The 20,239-nt window shown below is 37.0% G+C and overlaps 1 protein-coding gene across 2 annotated transcripts in view; it reads left to right on the top strand.

Annotated features, from left to right (window-relative positions):
• LOC145683778 (uncharacterized) overlaps positions 1-20,239 on the top strand; it is a 38,627-nt gene that overhangs the window by 13,034 nt on the left and 5,354 nt on the right. The window contains exon 2 of one of the 2 annotated variants that reach the window (XM_081755355.1): positions 8,677-8,777. The exons of the other annotated variant lie outside the window; for it this stretch is intronic. Within the exon in view, the coding sequence (XP_081611481.1) occupies positions 8,677-8,731 (55 nt within the window). The 3' untranslated portion in view covers positions 8,732-8,777. Of the gene's footprint in view, positions 1-8,676; positions 8,778-20,239 lie in introns of those variants that run through there. 2 annotated transcript variants of the gene reach the window in all.

The following is a 20,239-nucleotide window of genomic DNA, read 5'->3' as shown; positions in this document are numbered from 1 at the left end:
TTATTTAGTTCTTTTCTTGTTTTCTAGTTCTTTCGATTTTTCTCTTTTTGCATGCTTGTGTGCTTCTTAGTTAGCCAATGTCTGTTGTATTGAGCAGGCATTTCGCTGCCAAGTCTAGGCTGAATCTCTTGCGAGAGTGTAGCTGACGCATCCCGATCGAGAGCAGTTATTGGGCTTATCTTTTTGCAAAAGACGGATGGTTTTTCCAGAGTGGATGCCAATGATCTATTTTTTTGGGGGGGGGGGGTCTTAGCTGTTCACTACTTACACAGCGAGCTAATTTTCTGCCAAGTCTATGCAATTTTTATTGCAGAGGTACGGACGTTACCCCGAGCAGAACCAATCTAAGGGCGTAGTGCTGTATGAGGAGGCTTTCACCCTATTCTGAATGCTCCTGTGGTGTATGTCTCTTTTCGAGTGAAAAGTACTGCTCCAACAGTGAGGCCTGTTGGTCAAGTCTGCACAGAGTTCATTGCGGTCAGCTGGAATTTCTGATGGATCCGAACTCCTCGTTTAGGGGCGAAGCATCGCTAGAGTCCGAGACCTTCTCCTTAAGTAGAAAGTAGCTCACCTACGTTTCTTTTGTTTTTCGAGCAAGATGTTTGTGTTGTAACTAAATGCTTTTTTTTTTCAATTTCTTTAGAAGAATAGGATTTTGACCGAGTGAATTGGGAATTGTTGTTGGGAGTTCTAAGGAAGATAGGGTTGGAATGGAAAGATAGAAGACTTATAAGAAACTTATACATGAACCAACAAGTAAGTGTTAGGATAGGGGAAGAACTGACGGAAGAGAGTGCAATTGGAAGGGGAGTTCGACAAGGATGCTGCCTCTCGCCAACACTATTTAATCTCTATCTAGAAGAGATAGTGAAAAAGAGTTTACATGATGATGATGGTATTTCGGTAGAATGATTAGATGCATAAGATTTGCAGATGATATGGCGCTTATTGCAGAATCTGAAAAGAAAATCAATAAAATGTTAGAAAAAATGAGAAAGGGCTTTGAAGAATATGGGATGAAAATAAATGTTAGAAAGACCAAAGCCACGGTGATTGGAACGAAGGGGTCTGTGTCAAATATAAAAGTAGGAGGGGAGAAAATAGATCAAGTGAATAGCTTTCGATATCAGGGTAGTATTCTTAGTAATAACATGAAGTGCGAACATGAAATAAAAGCAAGGATAGGAATGGCGAAAGAAGCCTTTAGGAGGAAGAAAAGTCTGTTTTGTGAGACCTTGAAGAAAGAGTTGAGAAAAAGACTCATAAAATTCTTCGTGTGGAGTGTTGTACTGTATGGGGCGGAAACGTGGACACTACGTAAAGGTGAGGAAAATCGACTAGAAGCCTTCGAAATGTGGGTGTGGAGAAGAATGGAAAGAATTAGTTGGGTCGAGCGCAAAACGAATGAGTGTTAGAAATGGTGGGCGAGAAAAGAACACTTTTAGATATTACTAGGAAGAGGGAGAGAAACTGGTTTAGACATTGCCTAAGAAGAGATTGTATCATGAGGGACGTCCTAGAGGGTATGGTGGCGGGAAAGAGAGGGAGGGGGCGAAGGAGACTACAATTAATGGATGATATAAAAACAGAAAGATCATACGCGAAGACGAAGAAGTTAGCGGATTTATATATATATATATATATATATATATATATATATATATATCTTTTCCCGGCGTTACTGTTATATTTATATTTGATGACTAGCATTTTTAGTATTGATGTGATGTTTAATTGTGTACCCAAGTTTTTAGAGTTCTTGTGTGTATGTTGCGGTATTTGTATGAAGAATTAGGTATGCCTGGTGAGGAAATTTTAGATCATAGTAATACTGTATATTTTGAACCCGTCGCGTGTTCATCCCCAAACTCTGCGAAGGTTACACGTCAGTAATTGAAGAACTTGCGTCAGCAGTTACGTGTGTCAGACATTTTTTATTCATTTTTAGATTGTCCGTCTGCCCGTTCATTTCGGTTCATGTGCATTTGCCTATGTGACTTATCGTTTAACGCATCAGTACCAAATTTGAAACAGAAGCCTTTTGTAAGATTCTCCAGTCGTGTCTTTATAATTTTCACAAAAGTACTAGTAGTTTACTGAAGAATGTAAATAAAACTGGGGATTAACTCAAAAACTGCTATAACGATTTTGTTTGTATTTCATAAATGAAAAATGGTACGGGTCCCCGTATGTCCAGCCGAGTCAGCAAAAATTTTAGTGACGTCACAGGTCAAAGGCTAATGCTCTTGGCCCGGGGTCAATGACCTGGGGTACTTAGGACCACACCCTCTAAATTTTGGATGGGGTACCTTGGTCCACCCCTAAATTTTGGCAGGGGTATATAGGACCACCCCCTTAAATTTTGGAAATTGCCAAATTTAAAAACTTCGTGTGGTAGCCTAGGACCATAGTATGTACCTCTATCAGTATTGGGGTCTATGTCGTTCCCTTTCATGGGTAAAAAATGCCAAAAATTAAATTTCATTTCGGGAATTTTTGATCAATTTATCCCCTTTTATGAGGTGTTATTACCCTATATGGTTATATGGACGTATATAGGGGTCCATTCCCTTTCATAAGACATCAGTATATTGATGCACCCCTTTGAATTTTTGGGAGGGGTACCTTGCCGCACCCCTTCAATTTTGTAGTATCGGGGGTCTACCTCGTTCCCTTTCATGGGTAAAAAATTCCCAAAAATTCAAATTTCGGGGGTTTTTGATCTAATTTATCCCCTTTCATGAGGTCTTATTACCCTATATGGTTATATGCGCGTATACAGAGGTCTATTCTCTTTCATAAGACATGGGTAAATTCATGCACCCGTTTGGGAGGGGTACCTTGGCCCACCCTTTGAATTTTGGAAATTGCCAAATTTAAACATTTCGTACCATAGTACTGGACCCTAATATAGATCTCTATAAATTTGGGTGGTCCATCTCGTTCTCTTTTAGGGGTACAAAGTAGAGAAAATATAAATGTAAGCAATAAGTAGTACCACGTGTTTGGTTTTGACCTAAGTTATCCCCTTTGATAAGGTCCTGTTACCGTATATGATTATATGGGCGTATACAAGGGTCCATTTCTTATCATAAGACATGGGTATGATGTACCCTTCTTAAAATTTGGCAGGGGTACATTGACCCTCCCCTTCAATTTTGGAAATTGTCCAATTTAAGCATTTACAGGACCTCAATATGTATCATGATAAATTTCGGTGGTCCTTTCATGCGTACAAAGTTGCCAAATTTTGGGTTCAACCACGTGTTCGGTTGTTGACTCAATTTATCCTCTTTGATAAGGTTATAAGGTATGGACGGGTATCCTCTTTCAATTTGGTAGGATCCTTAGGGTGTCAAATGCTAGTACAGTCACGTGATCGATGATTTGGTTTTGATGGGCAAGTCTTTGACACGATGACGGGTCCCTGGTCAATGTTTTCTAGGATTTAGGTGGAAATTTTGAAAAAGATTCATGGCATTAAAAAATGTTTTCAATTTTCAAACAAAAAATGCAAACCAAGATTTTCATAACAAAAAAAATTGAAACGAAAATTTTCAAACTAAAAATCAAAATCTTCAAACAAAAATTCAAACAAGATTTTGAAAGGAAAAGATTTTCAAACAAAATTTCAAACGAAAATATTTCGAACCAAATCTTCAAAAAAAACTTCAAAGAAAAATTTCAAACGAAAAATTTTGAAAATTCTGAAACGAAAAATTTTCAAAACAAAAAATTTAAAACAAAAATTTCAAACTAAAGAATTTTCAAGAAAAAAATTTAAAACAAAAAGCAAACAAAAATTTGAAACTGAAGAATTTTCAAAACAAATAGTTTGAAACAGTTTTTGAAACGAAAATGTTTCAAATAAAATTTGAAGCAAAATTTTCAAACGAAAAATTTAAAACAAAATTTTGAAACAAATTTCAAACGAAAAATTCTCAAATAGAACTTAAAATCAAAGAGTGATCACTGTTAACGGTCAACCTTTGTCCGGTTTTTAACTATTCGATTAACAAATAAACGGTTTTCAACTATTCGATTAATAAATAAACGGTTTTCAACTATTCGATAAACAGATTAACGGTTTTTTCCGTTTCTCGTGAACATTTACGAGAGAGTGCAAGAATTTACAAACTAAAACAAAAATTTTGAAGTCAGTATAAATACACATCATATTTGAAACAAAGTGTTTGTGTTGATCATGGATACGCGGTGGTAACATCCATTTATCTGTATTCTCGCAGGACCTAGTGGGTGCGGAAAAACGTGTTTTGTGAAGCGATTACTGTCACATCCCCAATCATAACCAATGCGAAATCTCTTAAGATATACTGGTATTATGCAGAATGGCAAGACGTGCATGCATCAATGCCGGTTCCAGTAGAATTTCACGAAGGACTTCCACGAATGAAAGATTTTTAGCCTCAAGATGGTCCACATTTGATTATTATTGTGACCATATGCAAGAAGTGAATAGTGATATTGTTAAACGACCAAAAAGAAAACGTATCCGACCAAAAAGAAAACGTATCATTCCACAATGATCAACGCACAAACGATGAACAAAAAGTTGAAATCCATTGATTACAATCCAGCACATCCTGCATCATTTTCTACTGCAAAGAAATTATGGCAAGCCACAGGAAAATCTACAACTATCAAAAATAAAACTTCGGTTAAACAAACAACCTACCTACACGTTACATCGTCCTATACGTCGTCGTTTCCGTAGAAATGTTTATCTTGTCAACAATATTGATGATCAATGGGAACGTGATTTAAATGATTTACAATCACTTCAAAACTATAATGACAATTACCGCTATATTCTTACAGTGATATATGTGTTTAGTCGGTACGGGTGGGCTGTACCACTAAAATAAAAAAGTGCCAAGGATATAGTGATTGCATTTGAAATGATTTTCCAGGACAGGAAACCAATTGTCCTACGTAGTGATCAAGGAACTGAATTTACCAACAAGAAAGTGCAAAAGTTTCTCAGGAAACACAATGTGCAACATGTTACAACAAAGGATCGAGATATTAAAGTCAGCATCGCAGAAAGATTTAGTCAGACATTGAAACATCGTATGTGGAAATACTTTACCAAGTATCAAACATACAATTACATCAATGTATTGCCTTTACTTGTAAAAGCATACAATGAAAGTCGACATTCCAGTATTAAATGGCACCTGCAAACGTTTCTCATGACAATTTACTGGAGGTGTGGCATAACATTTACGACAAAAAACTACAATGTTCAAAACAAGATACGGATTTATCTGTTGGTGATACTGTTCATATTAGTAAAACAAAGCGTATCTTTGACAAGGGTTACCTCGAGAACTGGACTTGGGAAATATTTAGAGTAAAAGCCATTGTACCAAGAAACCCACCAGTGTATCGACTAGAGGATTTAAATCATCAACTCATCGATGGTGTTTTCTACAGAGAAGAATTACAACCAGTACCGTTCCCTTTGATGTTCCTCATCGATAAAATGTTAGGTACAAAAACCAAATGTAGCAGAAAGGAGTATCTCGTCCAGTGAAAAGGATATCCTTCCTCATTCAATTCGTGATTTCCTGCAACTTCATTCAAGAAGAAGAAGAATGGAACCTGACGAAGAATTTTACGTTACACCTCTCAGTAATAGTTCCATGGATTATTTTGCAGAAAATACATTGACTTCATATATTACGAAATTACAACGACGTGTAGAGTTTTGCCAGAAATGGGATGTGGCAATTGTAGAGATTCATTATCCACATTCTTTACTGAACATTAACAGTAAAAACAATAAAATATATTACAAATCATCAAGCAGTAATGATCAGGAACCGTGGAAGGTTGTAACGATCCCTGTACGCTATTATAACAATATACGGGATCTTATTCATGCAATTAATACACATCATAAAGAAACCAATTTACTTATATCTCATGATGCAACTAATAATATATGCCTCATAAGACATCCCAAAAAGGAAATCCATACTTCTGTACAATTCTCACCAAGTGTTACTTTAATGCTTTGATTTGAACCGGTGATTTAAAAGATATGCAAAAGGCACAATATACACCGGATGTACGATTAGGTTTACCATCACAAATGTACGTGTACTGTGACATTATTGAATCTATCATTGTTGGAGATACAATGGTACCCTTGCTACGAATTGTCAGCATGGATCCTGTGAATCATACTTTTGGAAGTCATGCAGTACAAATCTTTATCCTGCACATTATGTTCCGGTGGAAAAAATGAATTTTGAGCAAATACAAATCGATATAAGGGATAGCACAGGTCATCGTATGCCATTCACCTTTGGAACAGTGTGTACAAAACTACATTTCCATCGTCGTCGTCATGATTGATCCGTATTTGCAATACTACCAAAAACAAGCGTTATCGGGTATCGGCAACGTCTATGTAGGAAGTCCCTATCAAGCAGGACATGGCAGTGAAAGTTTCCTTGGTGGCTTATGTCATTCAGTGTTACCACTTGTGAAGCAAGGAGCTAAAACTGTGGGAAAATAATTATTAAAACCAGGTGTCAATATGTTTAACGATGTTAATCTCGAATCAACCGCTGGAAGAATCGTTTCATCAACGGATGCAAGAGGCAAAATCAAATTTACAAAAAAAAGGTAAAAATAAGTTGAAAACTGTGCTGGAAAGTGGATATCATAAACAAAAATGGGACACCTGCTCTCAGCTTGAGGTTGACCTTCCAACAAACAACATCATCAATCCTACGAAGAGACGTAAATTATCACATAAGAGGTAGAGGTCATTGGCATCGTCACCAGATATTTTTGATTAATTCAACGATGGCTTTCTTACATCATCAGCCCTTTGAATGTGTAAAAAGTGAATTGGACATTTTTTCAACGTTACCCACGCAAACCAGTGTTCTGGACAATTGTATTATTGGCTACAAACCAATTAGTTCAATAGTTGAAAATTCACCAATAGAATTTGTAGTGAGTGGTAGCAGTGATGTATATATTGATTTGCCACAAACCTTATTGTACATCCAAGCACAAATTGAGAAATAAGATGGTTTCTCCTACATCAAAACGGATAAACCAATTGCACCTGTCAATAATTTTCTAAATGCTATGTTTAGTGAAGTACAATTCTACTTGAAGAATAAACTGATTTCATTTCCGTCACATAATCATCCATATCGTTCGAACCTGGAAAACTGCTCAATTGTAGTGATGGAGCTAAAAGTACACATTTACAAACAGCAATGTGGTTTCAAGATACGGCTGGTCATATGAACGCAACTACCAGTAAGAACAAAGAATTTCAACAACGCTATGAAATGACAAAACGAAGTATGAAATTCGATATGATTGGACATCTTCATTGTGACATTTTTAATCAAGATAAATTTTTAATTCATCGAGTGGAATTACGTGTTAAACTTATTCCTGCAAATCCAAACTTTTGTCTCATGGCCAGTGAAAGTGGTATCAGTGCAAAAATCAATATTCTCGATCCATCGTTGCAAGTGAAATAAATCAGCATTACCCCTAGTGTCAAATTGGCAAACATTAAAATTTTACAATCTACACCGGCAAAGTATTCTCCCACAAGGTTTCAAATGAAATCATTTATCACCCCGAAGGATATATAATCCAAAACTATTGTTAACGTGTTTATGGGAACATTGCCAAATCGTATTGTAGGATTTACATCGAATGAAGCACCCAGTGGAAATATTACTAGCAATCCATTTGAATTTCAACATCTAAACATTAATTTCTTTACATTGTACGTGGATGAAAAAGCTGTACCTTCAAAACCATTGCAACCCAGCTTTGAAGAGAATCTCTACATTTCATCGTACCACACATTGTTCTCAAGATCTGGCATACATTTTACCAATACTGGAAATACAATTTCAAGAGCCGACTACAAGAATGGATATACACTGTTTGTATTTGACTTAACTCCCGATTCTTCTGCTGGAGATTGTCACTATTGGAATTTACAACGACATAGAGCCATCCGATTGGAAGTTCATTTCAAAGAGAAATTACCAGCACCTGCAAACTATATTGTGTATGGGGAGTTTTCCTCACTCCTAGAGATCGACCACCAGCCCAATATTATCCTGGACTTTTAAATTACAAGGTACGTATACGTTATGTATCATTTCCATTCACGATGTTGAATACAAGTAGCTAGTGCTTTAAACGGTACTTCATTATTCAGAAATCATTTTACCGGGGTATTTGCAAGCGATGAGTTACCCTCACGGATTTTTCGTCCTCTGGCAATCATTGTGGGATTGCAATTTATATTGATAATCGCGGTGCTGGAGAATATTTTGACAGCTATGGCTTTCCTCCTTATGTACCACAACATGGTACATTCTTCATTGTGTGTACTATAAATATAATAATAGCCAAATGCAAAGTCTTGGTTCATCCGTATGTGGGTATCATGCTTATTTTTATTTGTGCTGTAAAGCCCACGGAAAATCTCTGCGTGAAATCCAATACTTGTTCACAACAGTACACTCGGTTAATGATCGTAGACTACTACAATATACCTTCCAGGTAATATTTATCATACTTATCATTGAGAGTGTATATATTTTATCATCATCTATTTCTATACTAATCATCTTTTTTTCCTCGTTCTTTTTACAGAATTCACAATAGGAAGCTTTGCAAACCGGTTCTATGCTGCGAAACAAGGAAATAAATCATCACAATCAAGAAGAGGTCTAATGAAAAAACCCAGCTCAATATATGAACATTGTCAATACCTTAGTGTAACAAGAAAGGAAAAGAAGAAAACAAAAATGAGTAAAATACAATTTATGCTTATCTATGTGTTTTTATTGTTCATTCCATCAATACATACAACTTGATCAGATTCAAAGTAATGTTCTCGGCGAAATAAGACGAGTAACCTGGTCATGAATATAGTTCAAAATTTTCACCTAATTCCTAGAGAACATTGACCAGGAAACCGTCGTCGTATCAAAGATTCGCCCATCAAAACCAAATCATCGATCACGTCACCGTACTAGCATTTAACACCCGAAGGGTCCTACCAAATTGAAAGGGGATACCCGTCCATACCTTATAACCTTATCAAAGAGGATAAATTGAGTCAATAACCGAACACGTGGTTGAACCCAAAATTTGGCAACTTTGTACGCATGAAAGGACCACCGAAATTTATCATGATACATATTGAGGTCCTGTAAATGCTTAAATTGGACAATTTCCAAAATTGAACGGGTGGGTCAATGTACCCCTGCCAAATTTTAAGAAGGGTACATCAATATACCCATGTCTTATGATAGGAAATGGACCCCTGTATACGCCCATATAATCATATAAGGTAATAGGAGCTCTTCAAAGGGGACAAGTTAAGTCAAAACCAAACACGTGGTACTACTCATTGCTTACGTTTATATTTTGGCAATTTTGTACCCCTAAAAGGGAACGAGATAGACCACCCAAATTTAAAGTGATCTATATTAGGGTCCAGTACTATGATACCAAATGTTTAAATTTGGCTATCTCCAAAATTCAGAGTGGGCCAAGGTACCCCTCCCAAAAATTTAAAGGGTGCATGAATATACTCATGTCTTATGAGAGGGAATGAACCTTCGTATACGCGCATATGACCATAAAGAGTAATAAGACCTCATGAAAGGGGATAAATTAGATCAAAAACCCCGAAATTTGAAGTTTTGGCAAATTTTTACCCATGAAAGGGAACGAGGTAGACCTAGTGATGGGTAAATTGCCGGGAAGATTCCCAAAATGGGAATTTATCCGGGAATTTATGTACAATCAAAAAAATTGCATTCTATTACTATATTATGATTTCAAAGTTGAATTAGTTTTTATATCACAGCATATTATTACTGTTGTCCACAGAGGATTCTTTAAAATGTATATTCTGAACAATACTATGTTCCTTAATTAACATTTTATTATATTTAGAGACTACGCATAAATGTATGTTTATTTACAATTTATTCTATCAATTAAATGTGTGTGAAAAAATTATATAGTAACAGTTTAAATTTATATGTAAGTGGATTTGCTCAACTTGACTCTATTACTGATATTATAAACACATTAAATTTATAAATGTTATAAACCAATTAGATTGGATAAATGCTAGAAGATACATGTCTCACCAATTTATCAACATTTGCGCATACATATTTATGTTCACAAAATTTGCCAGATACTTACTTTATATTTTAGCACGTAACAATGCCATACAGGACTTTTCATCCTGCCTATTTCTCGAAATACTATACGTTATTTTACATGTAAAAGACGTTCGAGTACGTCTTCAGAAATTGGAGTCAGAGAGAGGAGACAGAGCGACGTCTACTACTAATGGTGGTTCAGGGTTTATTAATAGCACTTCATCTCTGTTTCTACATAATTCTAAATTACTTTACAAAATGGTTCCTTTTCATCATTTTAAATTATTACTTTGCTAATTTTGGCTGTTCTTTAGCATTGGGGGCCAGCTTTTGCACCTACTTGTTTGCGATATTCTATTCCGATGCGGTTGTTTTATGGTTTCATACGTTAAATTACGTTACCAACATTAAATTCAGACAGCATTGCAGAGCGAGCGTTAGCGAATGAAGGCGGGTTAGAGCACCCCATGGCACGTTGTTTTCTATCTTCGTTACCAACAATTCACTTTCTTTTCTCACATAAATCACAGCCACTTACCTTTCCGTTTTGTATAAATCCCCTACTACCCTTAAAAAAATGTGTTCGATACTTTCTCGACAATTTGAACATCACTATCAACTCATTTCTTCCGTAAATCATCCTACTTTTTGCTAGTTTTGGCCCCCCAATACTAAACAATTACCTTACTTTTTAGTGCATATGGAAATGGAACTTTAAAAATCATACTGTTAGCTATATATGTAGCGTCAAATAATTTTAAATTTTTTAACCTCCAAATTCTTTAAAACCTACAAGTAAATCATAATATGTTAAAATAAAGTAATTAGTCATATGATTCTTATAATTTGGAAGATAAAGAAATGGAAATAAATTCCTTCCCGGGAATTTATAGGCCAGGGGGAAAAACCGGGAATATTCCCATTTTTAAATTCCTTCCCACCGGGAATATTCCCACTGCGCATCACTAGGTAGACCTCCAATACTACTAACGGTACATACCAAATTTCAAGGCTATCATACGAAATTTTTAGATTTGGCAATTTCCAAAATTGAAGGGGTGCGCCAAGGTACCCCTGCCAAAATTTAGGGGTGGACCAAGGTACCCCTTCCAAAATTTAGAGGGGGTGGTCCTAAGTACCCCTAGACCATAAACCCCGGGCCAAGGGCATTGACCTTTGACCTATGACGTCACTAAAATTTTTGCTGACTTGGCTGGACATACGGGGTCCCTTACTACTTGAAATATAACGATTTCAGGGGTTGGCCCTGGGGACCCCCACCCTGTAGTTACAAAATTCCCTCCGGGTGCTTCAGAACTCTCCTTATAATCATTTTTTGGGAACCTATTGTCTACTTGGGCTTAGTAGATATTTTTAATTAAATAGGAAACAATGATTACTAAAGAATTATTTCACTTAATCCATTCCATACTATCATTATATTTTATAAACAAAGAAGAAGGTGTAAGTGTGTTGAAAATAAAATAAGACTTTGATCTATCCAGTTGCAGCCTAAGCTTGAAACGAGCCAACTGCCAACATGTCATTGTCTTACTGATTGTAACGGAAGAAAAGATGTATCAGAAATCTACACATATTACTGCAAGATTCGAGTTTCTTACTGAATTGGGAGATGGCGTAAGTGTTTGGTTAGTCGTACCTGTATGTGTGGTATTGTAGTGGATACTTCGAAGAGTCAATACGCGTGTGAAACAGTTGGCATTTCACCTTGCTAAAATGTCAAAACTACCGACATTATTATCTTTTTTAAACAAACGAAGACATGTTGAATGTGACTCATGTTCTACAATCGGCAATATTCGCAGTGAAGTTGACAGTGCAGAATCAATTCCAGTTGTTTTTTATAAGGTGAGGAGCGGTCATATTGAGTCGGAGAAAACTTTCAGTAAGTGTGACGTAACGGGAATTCAAATATTAAAGAAAGTGGGAAAGTAAGTATAGTCGGCTATAATTTGATCGTGCACGAAGTGGTGATTTCTGTAAAGTTTGTGAAGAGCACTTAAGGAATGACTTAAAAGTTCTACAAACAACAGGTGGAATATGTATTACCGTACCTTTCACTAACTTTCGAAAGGCAACAGGAAACTGTAAAATTAGGAAAACTCCAACGTAGAAAAGCATGCAAAAGCCGTTTCAATGGAGAATGATATATTTCAAGGACTTAAAGCTCCTATCCACTCGCAAATAATTCATCAAAGTAAAAATTTAAAAAGAAGTGAATCGACCGGCTTTATGTATGTTCATTCAGATTGTGTACCTTTTGGCCAAGGAGGAAATGCCTCACACAAGTAAATATGAACCCTTAATAGAGAGGATTTTATTTAAAAATAACAGTGATCTTGAGAAATAGGTTCAATCTCAAAGGGAGTGCTCTACATGTTCAAGTAGAAATACAGGTTGAAAATTTCTAAGTTGCATTGGCGAGGTGTGGGACAGTCAGGATAAATTCATTTTTCGCAAGAGACGTTATTCTCTAATGGCGGACGAATCAACGAATATTAAAATCAAAGTGAGTTGTTTTTGTGTGTGCGTTATGTTGACCCAGTTTCTTTGAATGTTCAAAAGAGATCTTTTGTGCATGGTTGATCTAAGAGGTACAGACGCTGAAGCAATATTTTTGACGATTAATAATTAATTAAAAAAGTGTAAACTTTGTTATGAAAATTTAATATCTAGTTCATTTGATGGGGCAGCTAACTTCAGTTGTTGTGTTAATGGTGTTCGTGCTCGAGTTTCGAAGGAAAAGGAACAAGAAATACCATATATACACTGTAGAGCACACATTTTGTCATTCGCTGTTACAAATTGTAAAAACAAGCATCCCATCATCAGGCGCACGCTGCATGCTCTTTCACGCTTCCCTGAAAAGAGAAAGAATTCAACATGAAATTTAGAAAGTTTTTTTAAAAGGCTGTGATAATGATTTCCGAAACTGTTGATGTGCGTTGGTTTAGTCATTATAGTACGGTTCACGCAGTGTTCTGCTACAAATCCATATTAATAGCATGTGAGTAGATTCATAAGGATGGAACTGATCTATCTACTGTAGCAGGGGAAATTTTGTTAGAAATGATGAATTTCAGTTTTCTTGTTTGCTTGGTGATTCTGGAGGAGACATTAGGTGCAGTTAGTAAACTTTTACAAAAGGAAACTGTAAAACTTTCGTTTCTTCCTGCTCTTGTATGTGGAACTGTAGAACATGTAAACAGCATCGCCTCTGTTTGCGCTACAAGGGATGAAGAAAATAAGGTGAATAACAAAGTCATGAATCTTGAGGAAGATGTATCAGAAATCAGAAGTGTATGTTTTAACGAGGATAAAGTGAAATGTTCAAAGAGTGCAAAACAACTTGTGGGAAGTGTCGTTAACAAAATGCAGGAAAGATCCACTGATAAGGCCATGAAATTGATTGAACTAAGTGCGTATTTTCAAATCTTCGATACATTTTTACAGCTCAGTGAAAATAAATGTAATGGACCCTCTTCTATATTTGGAATTAAATGATGATGATGCTGTTGTTGTGGACAGGGTTGCAAACCATCTCGATTTGATAGGGACTTCTAATTTCTGACTTATTTGTTCCTCGTCCTGACGAGTGTTCGGTCGCGCCAATAGGTGTCCAAACTCGTGAGCCCGACGCTCGTGAGCTCGGCACTCACGCTCAACCGGGCTCGGGCTCAATAATTGAGCGCGAGTCCGGGTGAGCCCGAGCTCCAATGAAATAATTAAGCGCGAGCCCGAGCCCCAATGAAATAAGTGAGCGCTAGCCCACTTGAGATTAGTGAGCGCGAACCCAATCGAGAGAAGTGAGTGCGAGCCCAGTTAACAGAAGTGATCGCGAGCCCAGTTAAGAGAAATGAGCGCGAGCCCAGTTCAGAGAAGTAATCGCGAGCCCGAGTGAGCGCGAGCACAGTTGGGAGAAGTGATCGCGAGCTCAAGTGAGTGCAATCCCAGGTGAGGGAAGTGATCGCGAGCCCAATTAAGAGAAATGAGCGCGAGCCCAGTTGGTAGAAGTGATCGCGAGCTCAAGTGAGCGCGAGCCCAGATGAGGGAAGTGATCGCGAGCTCGAGTGAGTGCAAGCTCAGTTGAGAGAAATGAGCGTGACCCCGAGCGAGTGTGAGTTAAATTGAGTGCGAGTCCGCGCTCACTTAACACTCACGTGGGCTCATTTGCTTTAAAGTAAAAAAAAAATAGGAAACTCATTCCATGTGCACAATTGTAAAGGAAGAATGAAACAACTTTACAAAAAGAAAAAGCACACTGTTGTGGTGCGAGCTGTCATTTTATTGTCCAGAGGACTTCAAACACCTTTCGATAGAGAACCGACTTTTTATGGTTATTATGAGAGGATGGTATTTGTTTGAGGCAGGTATTTGTTTTTGTTGTTTTAGTAACAACTTCCATGACCCAAGCTTTTTTTTTTTTTTTGTGAGATCATAGAGTAAGGAAACTACTTGAATTTGCGAAGTAGGAAATTTATTTACTAGCAGCTAATGAAGCTGTGGGTTTATAGAAAAGTCGAATGAAATAATTATGTATTATTTAATTGTAGCTTCTTTAAATCCCAATAAACAAGAGTAGCTTTTAAGAATGTTGATAACTTGCACCATAATAGTTATTCAGCCCATTAATTTATATGAGGAAAAACTGTTTTAATTTTTTGAAATAAAAGAATTTTAGCCTGTTAATTTTACTGACTACTTCTTCTTGTGATCTTTAAATGTATTCTAAGCGAAATTTAACTACGGTGTTATGCAATTTTAATATATATAAATAAAAACTAAAACAATATTACATTGAATATTTTTAAAGCAAGGAACTCTTAAATAGGCCAGAAAAAGAAATTAGTAAAATTGAATGATTAAAAAAATATTTAAAAAATTTTCGTCTATTTAAAAAAAAATACTTCCTCATATAAGTCAATGGGCTATTAAGAAAAGAAAGATAGTAATTCAACATCCAAAAAAAATAAGACACACACACACCTCCTTTCATTAAAGTCTTTTTTCGAAATCTACCCTGAAACGATGACTAGTCGTTTGTTACAACCAGTGTTAAAAGTGAGGGAAAACACGAGGGACGTCATCCCCCACTTCCAAAAATATCTATGGCGTCCCTCCACTTCCTAAAAAATATAGTGGGCAAAGATAGGCACAGGGGACGGCATAACGTCATGCGTTCCCCAACCTTTTCAAATCCATTTTTACCCTTGGTTACAATTCGATTTTGATGTTGTTTGACACAATATTTTCATTGCGGATTTATCAAATCTTATTACAGTGAAGATTAGCACATACCTGACGAAATAGCTAAGGGTTGCCAGGCACTTGACTTATTCATATTGATTCACTGTCAATAAGCGGTAAGTAACTATTCTCATCTTCCAGACGAGCGAGATCTCATATAACCTCACTGATGAAAAAGAATATTAAGCTCCAAACAAACACAAAACATTCTAAATTTCACGATATCTTCGTAAATTGACACAATAACATTTCCTCTTTTAACGCAGTCCTGAATATTACCTCATTTATATAGGTACTATTTTTCCGTTATGTTACGCCATTAAAGAACCGGCTTTTAATATATATTAAAGAAAATGTAAAGATGAATTGAAAACTAGAACCACAATAAGCTTACCATTTTCGAAAGTATTACACATAACTTCTCGACTCAAACTGATGTTATGACGTAAATTTCATTCATAAACATCTTTATTGAGCTTTCATTAACTTCTAATTTTTTTGGTGTGTTTTAACAAAATACAGGCTATAATCAACGCATATTTTCAGATTTAATACTCTTAAACTTAGCCTAAATTAAGAAATATTCATATTTAATGTATTTTAGCAGGGCAATATGCTTTCAAATACATAATTAAAAGTAGAGGTTGCTCCTAAGGGAAGTCACAAAGTTAAAAAAATAAAGTTTTCTTTCTTCAAAGTAAGGGAAAAAAGTAATCTAATTGACTTAGAAGATGCAGGCCCGAATGGAACACTATTGTGGGGCTCCAGGTTTGAGAAAAACGTAAAGAAATCGCATTAAGACTATATCATCCTAGTATTCATGGAGGTGTCATATCACTTAATAGGCCTATTTTTTCATCGGAAGTTGGAAACGTAAAGAAATAAAGAAACTACTGCAGAATTAACTTTAGAAAATATTGCTTGTTTGTTAATACAAACTATTCACTCCCTCTAATTCTAGATAGAGGGCAACAGGCTATACGTACCCTTGTTTGTCCATTTGTATATGAGATCCTGACTGCGCATATTGTTTTATACGGAAAGTACGTACACATGGAATACTTACAGAAAGTATTATAAAACATGCGTTTTCAGCTATACGTTTGCAGTCCAAGAACTACAGGATTTACAAATGTAACATACGATTTTACATACGCCACGTACACTTTTTTCTTAGTGTATGGTTTTGAACCATGGTCTCAGATACATAGCTATTATCTACAGAGCACGACAATGAATGAGCCTCGGGGCTTGGCAATACAGTAAAACTTGAAGGTGAAGGTCTGCTTTTAACATATCTGGGATTTACTAATTTTGTTGTACTTACTAATTCATGCAGTTCCTGAGCACAAAATTATCATCGGCCAAGGTCGATTTCCGCTTCACTGACTCGGGGTTCGATAGTTGGTTTCTTAACAATGGGGATGGGACGGGGGAGGGTTAACATTCTTCAGAGCACTAACACTTTCACTTTGAATGCCTTGGTGAGAGGGGTTCAGAAGGTGTATACTGGATTGTGGACTACACAATAGTACATCATACTGTAATTTGGACATCTTCGTTACGCTGACTAAACGAAAAAAAAATCACCTATAATTTATTCCTAATAAAAATCATTGGACAACAGTATTACAAGCCCTTCCGCTGGTCTAGTGGCTTACACGCGCGACTTTTGTGATCGATTCCCTGTGGGAAAGTATTGAACGACAGTGGTTCAGATTCCACGTTAAAACTATAAGTCCATGTCTCATATAGCCTCGCTGATGAAAGGGGACGGTGAAAGATAATCAATTAATCAATCAACAGTATTTTAAATCTCAGCTGCATAAACAACCTATGACTTGTAGGACTAGTTCATTTTGTAAAGCAGCTGTTAGTATTAACGTGTCAGGTATTTCTATAAGATAAGAAAAAACATTATTTTGTAACTAAATGATAGCTCTATCCACATAGATTCTGCAAACAGGAACAATGAAAATGGATATAAAAGTGACTCACATTATTTTAACAAAAATCAATTTAGGAAATAGTTTGAGCTGCCGCAAAAATAGGAAAAGTTAGAAAACTCCGATTAATAGTAACAACTCCATCAGGGGTTGAAAATGGAGGGAGCATACGCCATTAATCAGCCCATTAAGGTGTACAAGCTCGCTCAACTGGGCTCGAGCTCAATTATTGAGCCCGAGCCTCAATGAAACAAGTCAGTGCGAGCCCACCTCAGAGAAGTGAGCCCGAGTGCAATTGACCTCGAGCCCCAATGAAATACGTGAGCGCGAGCCCAATGAGCGTGACCGCAATTGAGAGAAATGAGCCCGAGCGCGAGCGCATTCAAGAGAAGAGAGCGTGAGCTCAAGTGAGCGCGAGCCAGTTGAGACAAGTGAGCATGAGCCCGAGTGAGTGCGAGCTCAGTTGAGACAAGTGAGCGCGAGCCCGGGTGAGTGCAAGCCCAGTGGACCGAAGTGAGCGCGAGCCCGGGTGAGTGAAAGCCCAGTGGACCGAAGTGAGCGCGAGCCCAGTCGAGAGAGATGAGCGCGAGCCCGAGTGAGTGCGAGCGCGAGCCCAGTTGGGAGAAGTGATCGCGAGTCCAGTTGGGAGAAGTGATCGCAAGCCCGAGTGAGTGCGAGCCCAGTCCAGAGAGATGAGCGCGAGCACGAGTGAGTGCGAGCCCAGTTAAGATTAGTGAGTGCGAGCGCGTGTGAGCGCGTTCAGTTGGGAGAAGCGATCGCCAGCGCTAGTGATCGCGAGTCCAGTTGAGACAGGTGAGCGCGAGCCCAGTCGAGAGATGAGCGCGAGCCCGAGTGAGTGCGAGCGAAAGTGAGCGCGAGCCCAGTTGGGAGAAGTGATCGCAAGCCCGAGTGAGTGCGAGCCCAGTCCAGAGAGATGACCGCGAGCACGAGTGAGTGCGAGCTCAGATGAGAGAAGTGAGCGCGAGCCCAGTTGAGACAGGTGAGCGCAAGCCCAAGCGAGCCCAGTGGAAAATGGCCATCTATGGTCGGGACGCATATTGTCCCGATTTATAGATTTTCAAAGTTGATTATTATTTTACTAGGCCTTCTTGCAATGGAACAATTTATTATTTTACAAGCACAGTTTTATGTATAGAATAAATTTAACAAATTTGTGTTTTAATTTGACTCATGCAAAAATTGTAGCACGTCTTTAATTTATGGTACTTCGCTAATTGTTTTGACTTGATACTCTAGCCAATTAGTATGATAATATATTCCATGCAGCGCTAAAAATATTGCCTTTGCTACCTCTACATAAATGCGACTGCTACCAACGTCACTTCAGCGGGTGGCCGCGCACTCATTTGTGATTTTAGAAAATCTATATAGTTTTCTCTCTAAACTCGTTTATATTAAATTAATTATAGTTGTGTTTGATTTGAATTTGTTGCATATGTTGCTTATGCCTAGTGATGAGCAGTGGGTGGGAAGATGAAGAAAAGAAACAAAGTGCTGCATTCATTCAGGTTCGTGTTATTCAGCTGATTCTTTACATTGCTTTCAACGACTCTCCGTGCGTATAGTCTCCGCGGAGGGCTAGAACACCGTTTATTCCGTCCCATTTTTTCTTACGAAAAGTTGACAAACCTGGTTGCGGATGTACGATCTTTTAAATATGTTCCACCTAGCAAACGTAAGAATATGGATGTGATGTTGCTTCTTTTATTTTAAATGCTGCTATTGGTTACGAGACTCTTAAACCTCTGGTTGAGTGTGTATTGTGTATCCCTGTTTCTACTGCTACTGTAGAAAAGCAATTCAGAGCTATGAAAAGATTCATGACAAAATTGCAAAATCGTATCGGTCAAGATACTCTTCAGTTATGTTTAAACGTATCCATCGAAGGAGACATTGAGGCTATACAGAGGATTTTATTCACGAGGATATCAATAGGTATGCTGTGAAGATATCTAGGCGCACTCGACTGATATAACTTTCAAAAAATGTGACTGTTCCACTTTGTTACATTTTATAATAATTTGAAATAGAGTTTGAGATTGGAAAACTCAACAAAGTTCTTTTTCTAAAAAAAAAAAAAAAAATACAATAAATCATTTTCGTTTACAGAATTTGTGCGTATTTTTATCAGTTAAAAGTTTAGCTCGACATTTATCTCTCAGTGTAACTATACATTTTTCATGCGTTTATGAGTTAATATTAGCTTTTTCATATTGATAGCCATTTATTACCTCTAATTGCGTTATTGTCAGTTAGAAAGAAAGTGGAAATACTGGAATTTGAAGTTCAAGGATAGTGTTAAGAATAATGTTATTAATATGTTTTGATATTTATAATATATGCAAGTTTGCAATTGTACAAATTTGTCTACTTGTATGACACAACTATAAGCTGTACGAATAATCAGAATAATGTATAAGTTTTTTATATATTATCAAAATTTCCTTACGTCATATTCTCGTTTATGCTCAATGTAGGTTACCAGTATTTGTGTGTGTGTATGTGTGTCTTTAAATTGTCAGTTCAAATATATAGGAATAGCGATAATCCAACTTTCTATAATTTAAAAATTTGTTCTGTTTTAATAAACTAAGTGTAAAATATTTTAATAGTATTTCACAATTTTTGTTGGCCTTTCCAGAGTCCATAAATATTTATGCCTTTTCTTCAAGTAAGAATTATAGCGGGAGTTGCTGTATGCCATTTATGGTTTGTACTTTTCTTTTCCCCCTGTGTATTAATATACCCCCGGGGAAAATGTTCTGAAATCATCACTGTACATGAATGTTTCACCAT

Source organism: Thermobia domestica, chromosome 4, assembly GCF_964235325.1.
Source record: "Thermobia domestica chromosome 4, izTheDome1.hap1.1, whole genome shotgun sequence".
In the NCBI taxonomy this organism is placed as follows: domain Eukaryota; kingdom Metazoa; phylum Arthropoda; class Insecta; order Zygentoma; family Lepismatidae; genus Thermobia; species Thermobia domestica.
This window is presented reverse-complemented; position numbering and strand designations above follow the sequence as displayed.